This window comes from Neopelma chrysocephalum, unplaced genomic scaffold (assembly GCF_003984885.1).
Source record: "Neopelma chrysocephalum unplaced genomic scaffold, ASM398488v2 Primary Assembly neopelma1_45, whole genome shotgun sequence".
NCBI classification, from domain to species: Eukaryota; Metazoa; Chordata; class Aves; order Passeriformes; family Pipridae; genus Neopelma; species Neopelma chrysocephalum.
Genome location: NW_020897704.1, coordinates 2,085,907 through 2,099,619, shown reverse-complemented (window position 1 = coordinate 2,099,619; position 13,713 = coordinate 2,085,907). Strand labels below are relative to the sequence as shown.

The window sequence follows — 13,713 nt, the reverse complement described above, 5'->3', positions numbered from 1 at the left end:
GATCATGAATCTGAGGTGTATCTGAAGAGAAGAAATTTAAGAGAAGAAATTTAAAGGAACGTTTTTTATATTCTTTGAGACTGTTTTAGTAAAGGTAGAAATACTCACAAAGTTTCTCTTGACCTTTGCTTTTACTTGAACATATTATATCTAAGTACCAAAATGCATAAACATCCCTTGAAGATGGAATAAAAAATTCAGGCTCCACAATAGGTGAGGACTTGAAAAGAGTGCTCAGGTAAAGTCCTGAGTGTTGTCATGCCCAGCAAGTAGCATAGGCTGGCTGTGTTTTGCAGAAGATTTTGATTTATTCCATGCAGTCATGTGTGATCCAAGTTTTTAATAGGCCCTCAGGGGATTTAGATACAATTTTTTATGGGTGACACAGGTGCTTAGCAATAAAAAATGGAATAGAGAAAAAATGTAGGGGCTAGCTTCCGGAGTAGCTTCCAGAGTAACCATTGCTTGGACATTCATTGTGCATTGACCTGCATGTGATTGTTCCTTTATTGCTTTTTTTCCCTCTTTCCTTAACTTCTTGAGCTGTCCTTATCTTGACCCACAAGTTTCCTCAGTTTTGCTCTTTCTAATCTCCCCCACCATCCAGTTGAGGATGAGGAGTAAGGGAAAAGCTATATGGGTGCTTGACTGATGTCTGGTCTCAACCCACAGCACCTCAGAAGCCTTTATAAATTAAAAATAGTACTAAAAACTCACCTGGTTATTTGTGCTGCTTTCTGTTGGATTTTCACTTGATTTATGAGACAATGGTGTCATTTTAGGCCTCTCTTAGCTACCATGATACACTATTGTATCATGGTAATGCAAATAATAAGATATACTCAGCAGAACCAAAGCAAGCCACTGATTTTTTTCATGATTCAGTAACACTTTATTCACCTTGTGTACCGTGTTTAGCATGTCTCTTGTCAAGGGCTTCTAAAATCTACAGAGATACAGTACAACCTCTGCTTTCCCCTTCTGATAAACTTTGATTATCTTTGTTGTTCAAGATTACACCTTAGTAAGATTATGGTCTGCCTTAATAAACAGGACACAATCAGGGCAAAGAGGTGGAAAGGAACAGAGCTTAGAGCCATAACTGAATTTTTTCACCTTATAAAGGCCACTTTTATAGGTGTAGGAGAGCATCCTGTGAAGAGACAGAGTGACTCCAGAGAGGATCATGTTCAAGTAGCTCAATTTATTTTTCAATAAAAGAGGCTCTAACTTCATCAGTATGAGCCAAATCCAGAGCCTGCCCCCATTACCAACACCAGTCTACCCCCATGTACTGAGCAGCTGGTCACATCCCACCTCCTCCTAGCAGCTGCGATAGCTGCTTCATCCTGTGCAAACAGCTGTCACCTCCCTCTCCCTCTCTTTAGCAAGAACTACAGTCCCACTCATCCTCCTGCACTTGCCACTGAGAGGGGAGCTGTTAGGGAGTGGTTGTAGAGTGTTGTGATAGTGTTAGAAAAGTGAACTATTGCTGCAGCAGGAGTGGGAGCTGTAGGTTTTTTGCTGGAAGAAGCATCGTCTCAGCTCTCTCATAAACTGATAACCAGCTGTTCAATCACTTGTCTGTCATTTTCTCTGTGAAAAAGTGTCAAAGTGGATGGAAGTGCAGAGCATTAGTATTTTCCACACTTACATTGATACATACTTGACTGTTATTGTTGTTCATAGCATGTAAAGAATAGAATTGATGCAAACCACACATTTTAAAGTCTTTTACCTAACAGTTATGTTTCTTTCTGAATCTTTAAAACAGTAGTAATTCTAGCTATCTTCCTTTTCAGAAATATCTCTGCTTGTAATGATTAGCCATGTGAGATGTGATCAGTAACAGGTGGTGGCAGAGTTCATATAGTTATCTGGCACAAAGGGAGCCTGGCCCATGACCAGGAAATTTTGTGCCACCGTACATAAAGTACACGATATCTCTTGTAGGGAACCATTTAGGCGTCGGCATTCTCTAATATACATAATTGTCTCTAATGTTTAATGCAAACATAACATCCTATAAAAGCCAAGGTATTTTCTGTTCTGAAGATAAAGCCTTTGTTCTCTCTCCCTTCCTTGTCATTCATTTGCTGTAATGTGCTCTTTCTATTTGTTATCTGCTCATCTGAGAAAATATTAAACTAAATGAAGCAAATCTATAGATTTTTGTTGTTTGTCTTTTTTTTTTTAGTTTAATGAGTCATAGTTACATCAGTTATCAGTTTAGTGCATGCTTATTGGAGGCTATTCACTATCAGTTGTTTGGAAAAATGCTGAGGATAAAAGCCTGTTCTGCAAGTTAACATAACATTTTAGTCTTTGATGTAATGTGAAGACAGCATTCTCTTGGAGAATGCATGGCCTTATAAAACTTGTTTGTTCATATGGTAAGTTTACAAGCAATTGCCTTGTTTACCACTTTTCTCATCCTCTCAGCAAAAGCACAGACCATATCCAGCATCTGTGGTTGGCATAAACATTTAAGGTTATAACTGTGTTTATAACTGGCTTTCCACTAGTGCCTGTAGCATTGCTACTGGGACACCATGGAAATTCTGTTCAGATTGTACTGTATATCAGAAAAAGATTCATTTCTTCTAGCAATTAATATCAGGTCTAATACATGTTTTAATTTTGTAACTCTATAACAATAGAATTTTGTCCATAAATATTTGTGAATGTGTACTAGATGATTTTTTTTTTCTTTTTCACTGATGCTTGCAGCTGAATGTTGTCTGGATAGACCTGTTTAGACTTAAAACTTAAGGAATGCCATAAGAAAAAACATCCTTTTCTCAGTTTAATGACACTTTGAGTTCTAGGATTCCTTCTGAGCATTTTGAAACTCTTGAGGTTTTTGAAGTTACATGAATCAAAAGCCACAGATTATTAATAAAAGGAAAAAAAAAGACAGAAAGGGTTCAATTACTGTAGTAACCCAACCTGACAAGAATTGTGTTTAGACTCTGTCTTTTGTGGAAGATATGATACTGAAAGTAACTAATTTGAACAAACAAGCAACATTCTACAATGGAGAATATTCTCTCTATATATACATATACCCTGTATATGCAGACACCCTATACAATATAAAACAGCCTACATTGTGCCCCATTTATAGATGAATGCTTGTTTTTTTGAACCTATCATTCTTGCAACTAAGGTATTACCTGAAATTTAAAAGTCAATATACAGTGTTACCCATGGGGGATAGGCATATTAGAATATTTCATTTAGTAACAGGTATCATTTATTGCTAAAAGATTCCTTTTCTAAATCCTTTGTGCTTACCAGTAGTCAAAACAAATCATTGGCAAACTGTATAGGGGAATACATGTGTAGACCAAGTAGGGCTAAAGTATTAAGCAACATACAATAAGAAGAAAGGTTTATCATTTCCTTATGAGATAGCTTGAATGCCTAGAACTGGATAAAAAGTGGTGAAGACTGGGACATAGTCCTGATCTGTAAAAGATCAGGATGTGCTTCTGGATGTTCTCAATTATTTCTGTTTCAGAACATTTGAGAGGTGATCAGACAGTATTGGTAGTAACATACATATAAATTCCATAATTGTAAACTACTGGACACTGCTGCAATACCACACATACACAGATGTTTTCAAAATGAGGAATACTTATTTGTGTCTAACCTACTACAAATTGTGAAACTAGAGCTGACAAAACCCTCCCCACCCTCCAGTGAGAGAAAATGCTGTCTTCTATGTCAAACTCAGACCTTTGCAAAGGAAAATGCCATTTAGCCATTTGAGCCAAGAAAGAATTGCAATGATAAATTAGAATGGCTATCATGCCTGTACCTATCATAAAAGCAATTTTCAAAAAAATACCATAAAATGTTTATTCAGAGTCACTGCAGGCTTTCTGACAGTCTCTCAGCTTCTCCTCCACTGATTATAAACTGTTGGTAACTTATGAAATACAGCACTGGCAGAGGCCCTTAAAAAATGAAATTGCATTTGCTCCTTGCTTGCCACACCTGTGGAAAGCTGTGCTTGTGAGATGAAACTCTAAAATGTAGTAAATACATTCACAGAATCAATCCCAATGACGTGATTGGCCATGTCATCAGCAGCTGTGATGTTTGCAGCCAGCAATAGTGAACCTCATCTGCCACTAGTACTTTATCAAATGGATATTAACTTTTTACTTCTAACCTTTTGCCTTTTTTTCTTTGTCTTTCTAGGTTTTTAATGACCAACAAGTTCTATGAAGGTTCAGCTAGACAATGGTCCACTTTAGATTCAGTGGAGATCATACAAGATGGAGAAAAGTTTGCTAAATTTAATGTTTCTGTCATCTCTGCTCCTGCAGAGTATTCATTTCATTGTCAGCTGGTGGGAACAAGCAATCTCTATCCTGCAAGGCTGATTCCAGCCAACAATGAGGCAAAAAATTGGGATGTTTTCATTTCCAGGTTGCAGGTGAGTATGCATTGCCCTTTCAGAGATAACTGCAAGAACTATTTCTTGCTATTGTAGATGCTGAATGACACACATTCATAATGCACTTACTTTCATTTCAGCCTGAGGGAAAATATAAAAAAAAAGCTGTTCCCTTGTGTGAGCTTTTCAGTAAGGGTAAAAAAGACACCAGCTGCTGAACAAGGAGAACATGAAAGCACAGCTTTGAAAAACAAAACTATGAAGTTGTCCACAGAAAAGAAAAACCAACTAAACCAAATGTACTTAATCAGGCAAAGAATGACTGATTTAATGAATTGGGCTGCTCTTGGAAACAGAGGCCTCTTAGGTGGGTGGCTTTATGCTGCTTACTTTGTTTATATTTGATTTCTTGGCACTTTGTTTACCTAGGAAAATACAGCTTAGTGTGGTTGCTGTTTCCAGTGACATAGACTGTCTGTACTCCTACAGATAGAAACAAAGGCCAGTGTAATTAGATTTAATGGAAGGTTTGCCATGGACTTCAATTAAGAGCAACAATAGGCCCTGCATGGCCGAGAAGGAAAGCAACTGGCTTTTTTTGAATGAGACATAGTTTTTCTGTGCATTTAGTACAGTAGTATAGACTACATACATGAGATGTAGATGATTACATCTGTATTATTTTGAGCTGTGTTCTTGAATTAGGAGAAGCATGTCAACTTTTATATCTTAAAACAATATTGCATTAAGGGATCTCTTTGATGAAAGAGATAGGAATAATTTGAAACTGTAGTCTATTTGCCAAACATGAGCTAACCCTGTGATAACTAGATACAAATATTGATATAATTGTATTTATGATTTTGATAACAAACCAAACCTCAATAATCTGGCTCCAGACTTGACATTTCTGCTTAAATAATGGAAATCTCAAAGGAACATCATTGCTGCTGAGATTTCCACAAATTCCAGTATCGAGTCTCACAATTTTTTGAGAAAAAATGTGCCAATATATACCATTGTTATGAAGGTTCCTTCTGATGTTATTTTTTTATGGAAAGGCCTGATAATACCAAAGTTCATGCAACTCTACTTTGCCTAGTCAACTCTTTGGAGTTAGACTTTTGCATCACTGGGATATAAAAGTACATGAACAATGAAAATACAAAGTATTCTCTTACACTTATCTTTTCCTTGAATTTCTATATGCTTTGAAACTAATGCCTTCTTAAATCTTAAAGAGGCTTTACTCCATCCCTAGTAAGCATCCTTTCATTGTGGTCTTAATCAATACCAGAAGTAGTAGGTTTCCCACCTTCCTTATTGATTTGAAGGAGTAGCTGCTTCCACTGTTCAGACAACAGAACTCACAGTTCCTCTTGAGAAAGTCCTTTTTCTCTGACTGAACCCTAAGCATGGAAGAAAATCTGAAAAATCTTGTTCTAATTTTTATTGTTGTGTGAGAAAACAGAAAGTCACCATTCCGGGCACATTTTCAAGTTCTGTCTGAACTAGATTATACTTTTCCAGATATTTTCCACTGATACATAGTGAAATGTGATCTTAATATCAGAGTTTGTTCTGGAATGAGGTTTAGAAACCCCCAAACTCTGTTGCATGGTGAAAAAAGCATGTGGGATGTGCTCAGTGGTTGCAACCAGCACAAAATCTTGTTGCTGAAACTGAGGAACATGATTTTCATGTCAATGTTATGCAATGAGTTAGAAACTAGGATCCAATGCCAATCAAATCGGTACCCAGCACTTTGCAGTGCTGGGTCCTGAAAACAGTATCATAGAGGGGCATGGCAGCTGCACAGGGAAGCCTTGCATAGCTTGTTCCAAGGCAAGGCTGAACTGATGCAACCTTTCATTTAAGTTTTGGAGCTAGGTCATTCACTTCTATCTAAAGAACCTCTGTGGGATGCTGTCTAGGCATTCTCATAGCTTAGGATGTCACCACTCATAACTGTTCACAGCACCAAAACTTCTCTGGGTTTGGTTCAGATTCTTTGTGGCTAAAATATTTCTAAGTTCAAAAATTAGATGTTCAGTGTACACTTAAGAGCCATGAAAACAACATATTTTACTTGAAAGCTTTTTCAAGGGTCAAATGATGAGAAAACTCCATTCAAAAATATTTTTAAAACTAACAGTAAATAAAGACTTGTATAACCAAGGGAAATGATGCTAGACCAAACACTAAATTTGAAACTTCTGCAGTACAGGGGCCTGTATCCAAAAGACTTTTACATTCATAAAATTTACAGAACCACATGTAAGTATTTTTAACTTTTCTATAGGTAGAAATGCTGCTTGGAGTCACATTTTTAGTTCCCACCTGTGATCTAGCACCCCCACAGAAATGACGAAGCTTCAGAAAAACAATAAAATAACCCTGCATTTTCTTAATCTCCTGTCTAAAAGTAGACATAGCTTTTTAAGAATGTACAATTTAATCTTTCACCTCAAAGGTTCAATAAGCACAATCCAGACTAAAAAAAAAAGACCAATAGGATTGAAATAAAAAAATTAAGTGTTTCTGACTAAATCTGAAGTGGCAAAGCCTTTCTTAACCAAGTATATCTGGTAAGAGATTCAGAGATTCCTTGTCAATGTGATAAGAAGTGCATATTGTTTTCCAGAATTTCAATCCATTTTTTGAACACAAATGACATAAATCATCAGCGGCTTTCTGTTTTTATTGTAAATAAGTCTTTCAGGTTACATTTCATGACTCCTATTCACATTCTCATTTGTGTTCGAAGCAGTGGCTTAACAAGCAAAGGCTTTTGCAATCACCTGCATTCCCTAAAACAATGCAAGCAGTTATCCAGCCCAAAAGCTTATTTTCGCTAATCCTGCTTTAATCAGAAGACTGACTACCTTTGGTGAAAGCACAGTCTTTGTGATCTGACTTGGGAAGATGCTTCTAAAATACCTAGAAAAGGTTGAATTGCTAAAATTTCCTTAACCTCCATATTACCTAAAGAGCCCTTAGTTCTGTGTTTAATAATGGTTTTATTAATGAGCACTCTGGAAGGTACAGACATTGGTCGTAACAGACATATTTATGTACACAATAACTTCAGGCACCTGAGCTATGAGTGAACTCAAACCCAGAGTGCTCACTGGTGTAGCATGGTATGCAAGCCACAAGTTGATTTGTTCAATGTTTGTATCAACAGCTTTCCTAAGAAGTAGAAACTCTTATATTATCACAAATAAACTAAAGCTTTCTATTCAGTTTGTTGTGAATTATAGAATAATCATGGAGTGGGAACATACATTTCTACATAAAAGTAGAAATCCATGATCTTCTGCTTTCTTACATACTGTCTGAGAGAAGAGATTTAAATAAGATAACCCTTGTTAATTTTATTCTATAATATTTTATAGGAAATAGTAATTTTTAAGGGGTTTTTTTAGTTTGTTTTTTTTACTTTTTAACAGTGGGTTTATGATGTGTGGTGCTTTCCTTACACACTCATTTCAAAGATTCTGTAAATGCATAAGAATCCCAGTCTTCAGTTTTCTTTATGAAATTATTTAGGAAAGACTCAAAACCAGATCAGATTAATTCTTTCCTTCCTCTTCTTCAACCAGTTAGATTCCCTTCCCTCTGAAGGAATCAGTGCTTATGTCATTATGTACATGCATGTAGAGCGGGCATTGTCTTGACTTTCTTCATAGTTTTCTAATCCTTTAGTTTGAAAAAAATGTCTAAAGTTAGTGATATCAAAGGCATTCACTTTTTGTACAATTGGGGGCTATATATCTCTAAATCAGTTGGTTTTTCTGAAGAAAATAGTATGGTAGGAGCTCAGTCAGTGGCAGACACTGAGAATTCAGTCAAAGCAGAGAGTTTACAGATTTTTCTAACTGCTGGAAAAGCTTATATAGGTTTCATATTAGTAGACAACACATATCCCATACCTCAATAAAGCAAGTCCTCCCTCCCATTTTGAGTCTTTGATGTCAAAGAAGGGAGGAAGAAAGGTTTAACAACTGTTTTCTCCTTGAACTTTCACTAAAACTCAGCCATAAAAGGTCATCTTCATTAGGTGTGTTTTAAAGTAGGTTCCAGGAGTTTTGTTTGTGAAGGAGCTATTAATTAAATCTCTCAGGGTATTTCAACAAATCTCATGATCTGAGGAGGCCTTAACTCTCATGAGTTTGAGTGCTTTGAGTTTCCTGGTTCTGAAGTGGTCATTGAGCTGATGATCAACAAATACTGATACACTGACCTGACTACAATGAATGCAGAATACTAATCACATTTCCCCTTTGGGACTTTACTTCTAAAAGTAATACAAGTTTCTGAAGCAGAAAACCTGTTTCTTGCCAAAGAGATGGATTCTGCATCTTTAATTTCCTGGGTGAAAAGGAGACCTGGAAAATTGTTACGCAGAGGATTTGTTTGCACTCTTTTTAATGGGCAGGGTATGACTGGTAATTAAAAGGTGTGGTTTTTTGTAATTACCACATATTTCCTGAAAGTAGGGACTACGCTCCAAGCTTAATTGCACTCATTAATCTAGCTTCTTTCATTTTCAGATTCAAGGCTTCAACATTGAAAACAACCAGTTTTCCTATGCAAGTGACTGTACAGGTTTCTTCACTCCTGGAATCTGGATGGGCCTGATAACATCTGTAATTTTACTGTGGATCTTGACTTACGGAATCCATATGATCATGCAGCTCACAACAAACAGCAGATTCGATGATCCCAAAGGTCCGGCTCTGTCAGTTCCTCAGACAGAATAACCATGGACTCACTCAATGGTGCTGTGGCTTTTCCTAGTCTGATATTTATGATTTTTATAACCTTTCTACTTCATAATATGTGTAACCTAAAAAGATATCATAGCAGAAAGAGATAATTAAACTACATATAAAAATGATCCCTATGCTTGGAAACAATAATAAATCTACTTTTTATTACCATCATTTGTTAACACCTGTCTGTGTTAAGGTTCTGAAGTGAGGTTGTAGAGGTTATTACTCTCTCTGGCTATTAGAAAGACCATTAAAAATTGCCTTCAAATTAACTATTATTGGCAAAGAAAGGATATCATGACAGAGATAATTGTGAAGGATAAATAACTTATTTGATGGGAAACTATATATTGAAAATACTGGTGTCTCTACAGTCTCTTCAGTATGTCATGATGATGCTACATCTTAAAAAGGCTGAACTGTGTCTTGTAATTTTTTCTCTTGAGTAAACCATCCACGAATGGATAGAACTAATAAAGCTAGTAAGTCACTAACTAAATGGTCTTGAGAACCTTTTCAAAATACATCACTTTGTTCAGATGTGGTATCACAAAGGAGAATGGGCAGATGAAGGCCTAGCTTCCCTCTAATGTTGTCTTATGCCTGTGAGAGTTACGTTGAGTAACACTGACTCCTATTTGTTTTAACCATGGACAGCTGATGGAGCAAGATCCATCTTGTCCAAACTGATCACAAAATTAAACTTGATGTCATGGCAATGAATGCAACTTTTCAAGTTCAGAACCTATTATGATTCAGTGCAGACAGCATCTTAACAGAGATAAGGTCATTTTCGTAGCATCTCGCCTTTCCCAGGTATCTTTGGAGTAGTTATGAAGGTCATACAAAGAAAGAAAAATAATGTTATATAAAGTCACTAGAAGCACTGTGCTAATGTACTGTTTAAGCCTAAAAATGTTATGGTCATCTCAGTGATTCCAGAAACCCGAAAACCTTCACAGTGTGCTGTATTATTCTGCAATTAATAAAGATACTGGATCTTCTCACTGGACAATCTGACTGTGGAGTGAATTACTAAATGCTATAAAGAACTAGGAAATAGTAAAAGAGCAATGGCAAAATTGTAAGAAATGGTAATAACAACATCTTTATTCTTTCTTCTGGAACATTTTGTTGTGACTGTGTATGTTCAATTAGTAGATAAAAACCCCAAAAATATAATTTTGACAAAATTACATTTGTCACATGAGAAAAATTCTAACTTTTCTGATCTTGATCCATGTCATAGTAGAATGATACACCGGAAAGACATTTAGAATCAACTATTTAATTAGATAGACCACAGTTTCTATCCATTGTTTCTGGATGTCACATTTTTATTATGCAGTCCAAAAGGTAAATTAAATGCTGTCTGAGGCTATTCCTCCTGAATTGTTCAGTCCTGACCTGGAAAACAAAAGGAAAGCTATCATGTAACTACCAGAGGTGTCTCCTCTGTTGTAATATTTTTCTCAAATGTTTTTCAGAAACTCAATAATGCATTTGATCTGCACAAAATCTCTGTGTTAGAAAGGCATGTTTTCTTTGCAAAAATTAGTTGCCGGGAGACCACTGGACTTGTTTTATTAATTCTCCTTTCAAAGCAAGTTGCATGAATAAGACAACTGAAAATTGACATAATAGTCATGCAACTGATCACTAGAAGAGAGAAAGGCTATAACAAAGGACATGGTTTGTGGAAGACAGCTTTCTTATGATTTTTATCTAGCTTCGAAAAAATTCAGAACAAAATTAGATTTTGTTCAACAATGGTGATATATAAAAACTGAAGAAAAGCTTTACAAGGCCATCCAGCTCAGGATACTATCTCCAGCCGGGGTATGAGTATGGTGAGCACCTAGTAGTACTTCCTGCAGATTTTCTCCCATTCTCCACCATTTAAGCTCAGGTACTTCCTTAGCCAGAAGCTGCCTTTGTATATAATAACTCTGGCTAAAGTTATAGCCCATGAATTTGTTCAGCTTTCTCTTGAGCCTAGTGGATGCTAGGAGAGTGCACAGTGTCCTGACTGTAGTATGGCACTGGAAATACTTATATACTCTCTTGCTTGCCTGGGATGGACGCTGGAGAAGAGGAGAAGAAAACAGTTTCATATACCCTCTACCATGGGGAAAACATAAGCGTCTTCCAGAAGAGCTGTTTGCTGTGTTTGATATTACACATGCCATGGTGAAGGGGAAGGCATTTTTAATGAAAAAAAAGCTTTTTCTTTCTATCTTCACTGACAAAAATGATCCCATGAATGCTTTGGCAAGTAGAGTCTGTGGAGGCATATAGCCTATTTCTGTAGTGAGTTGGGATATCCTTGTTACAGAAAGATTAAACCACATTTTGTAGCCCTTGATGTGGTAGGGTTATCCTTGTGACATCTGTGCTGGGAAAAATTGTGAAAAAGAAAGGAACTGTCTACAGCTCTAGCTGTCCTTGGGGCCATGTGGACAGGACTTTGGACACAAGGCCAGTCCATCTTAGAAGAGGATCAACTGCTCTCTGTCCACATGGAGGATAGGGGGCTTGACCTTGGCTTGCTGTCAGACACTTCTTCTCACACCTCTGGCCTCTTCTCACAGAGGCCACCCCTGCTGCCAAAACCTGGACACAGACACCAATACACCACCTCAGAAGGCCATGTGTGCTGCTGGAGTCCCCATGACCGCTCAAACCACTGTAGCAGTATATCACGCTGCCCTGTGGCTGAAGACAGAACACTGATAATTTATTTTAGCAGTGATGGATCCCTTCTTTTAAAATAGGATTGGGCCTCAGGAAATTCTAGGATGATTTGGCCCCTGTCTTTCTTTGTTTCCCTTTCTGAATGAAGTTAAAAAGCTTTCCAGCTCTGTGTACTTCTGATTCCACAATTCAGCTTAATCATAGGTGTACTTGTTAAAACATGCCTGGTTTGGGAGCTGTTCCAGACAGAATATGAACTCTGTCTGGAAAGCGTGAGCCTTCAGAACTTTTACCAGAACTCACTGAATTTATCAGAAGTATTGACCTCTCTGAGTGCTATCTTATTTCTATACCAACTGAAAAAAAAAAAAAGATGGAGGAGATTATGGGTAAAAGCATCAGTTAGAAAAGTAAAAGCTTTTTTTTTCAAATATATAAATAAATGAAATTTTATTAAGAAAATATCAGAAAATATCAAAAAACTATGACATAACTTGAAAAAATAAATTTAACTTTGAAGAATCAAGATAAAAACCAGAGAAACCCCAAATCTAAACACAAAAATACTGAAGCCATAAGTTAAGGTATTTCATTGCAAAATTCAGGAGTAATCATTTGTTGGAAGGGCTAGTTGAGATGAAGCTAGAATCTGAACATCCTCTTCTGATGCAGGTTTGCTCTGTGTCCAGATCTGTTGGTTTCTCTGCCTGTAAAATTACTTATTTCACAAATCATCTAGAATCCCTGAGTTATAATAGAAATAGTCCAAGAGTAGTATTTTTATGTAGGCAGTAAAGGAAGAAGGTAAGTCATTCCATCTGCAAGGGAAAACTCAATGAAGTAATTGGCTCCTCCTTTCCTTCTGTGTGACTAATGATTAAATAATATGCAAATCTAAATCAGCTGAATTACTAGGCGGTGCCCAAGCATTAGAGGATTCTGTCATTATTTAGTATAAATTGAGGTCAAGCAGGAGAAAGTTGATGCTGAAAAGAAGGAGTGACCATGAAAAGTTAACTCCTAAGATAATCATAGATAAAAGAAGCCTGAGTGTTGGTCAGCGCTGGAAAAAAAATTGAAAACGGCCCAGCAGTAGTCTCAGTACATGATGATGATTGTGGGGTCAAGTGTAGTGACAATTTTACCCTTACACTGCACAAGAGGATGAGACAACCCACACAGGAGGGCCAGGGATTCCATTCCCTGAAGGCTGTTTTTATCTCTTGCATCCTGTGGAGGGTTGACTTTGGTTGGCTGTCAGATGCCCATTTGGCTACTGTCTCACTCCTCCTCCTCAACAGGGGATGAAAATAAGATGGAGAATCCTGTGAGTCAAGATTAAGACAGGGACACCACTTACCAGTTACCATTATGGGTAAAACAGACTTATGGAAGATTAATTTATTACCAATTAATTGGATTGTGTGAAAAAAAAAATTAAAACAATGCCTTCAGCCTGCACAAATGCCAAAAAACCCTGTAGTGTCTAACATCTTCAGTGAAGAAACCTGATCTTCAGTTTCCTAATAAAGGTCCTACTCTCGGATTAGTCCATTCCCTATCAAAATTAATGCAAAATCAAAGAGAAAAGAACAATTTCTTCAGGACTCAGATTTCAGGCTTAAAAATTGTTGAGAGGAGGGGAGGAAAAAAAAAAGGCAAAAAGATCTTGCCAAGGGGTGGTTCCCTAAGCAAGTAGCCTCTCATTGCCACAATGTAGGATGGTGTTTTTCTTAATCTTCCTACTTGTGTAGGTGGAAAGGAGACTTACGACAGTGACTGAACCCAAGAGCAGATCGGCTGCTATTGATGTCCCACAAATGAAGTGGC

The 13,713-nt window shown here is 37.0% G+C and overlaps 1 protein-coding gene across 1 annotated transcript in view; it reads left to right on the top strand.

The window, feature by feature from the left end:
- ATP6AP1 (ATPase H+ transporting accessory protein 1) overlaps positions 1–10,196 on the top strand; it is a 47,907-nt gene extending 37,711 nt beyond the window's left edge. The window contains exons 9-10 of the mRNA XM_027679170.1: positions 4,213–4,450; positions 8,968–10,196. Of these exons, the coding sequence (XP_027534971.1) occupies positions 4,213–4,450; positions 8,968–9,177 (448 nt within the window). The 3' untranslated portion in view covers positions 9,178–10,196. The remainder of the gene's footprint in view (positions 1–4,212; positions 4,451–8,967) is intronic.
- Positions 10,197–13,713: the final 3,517 nt, after the last annotated feature.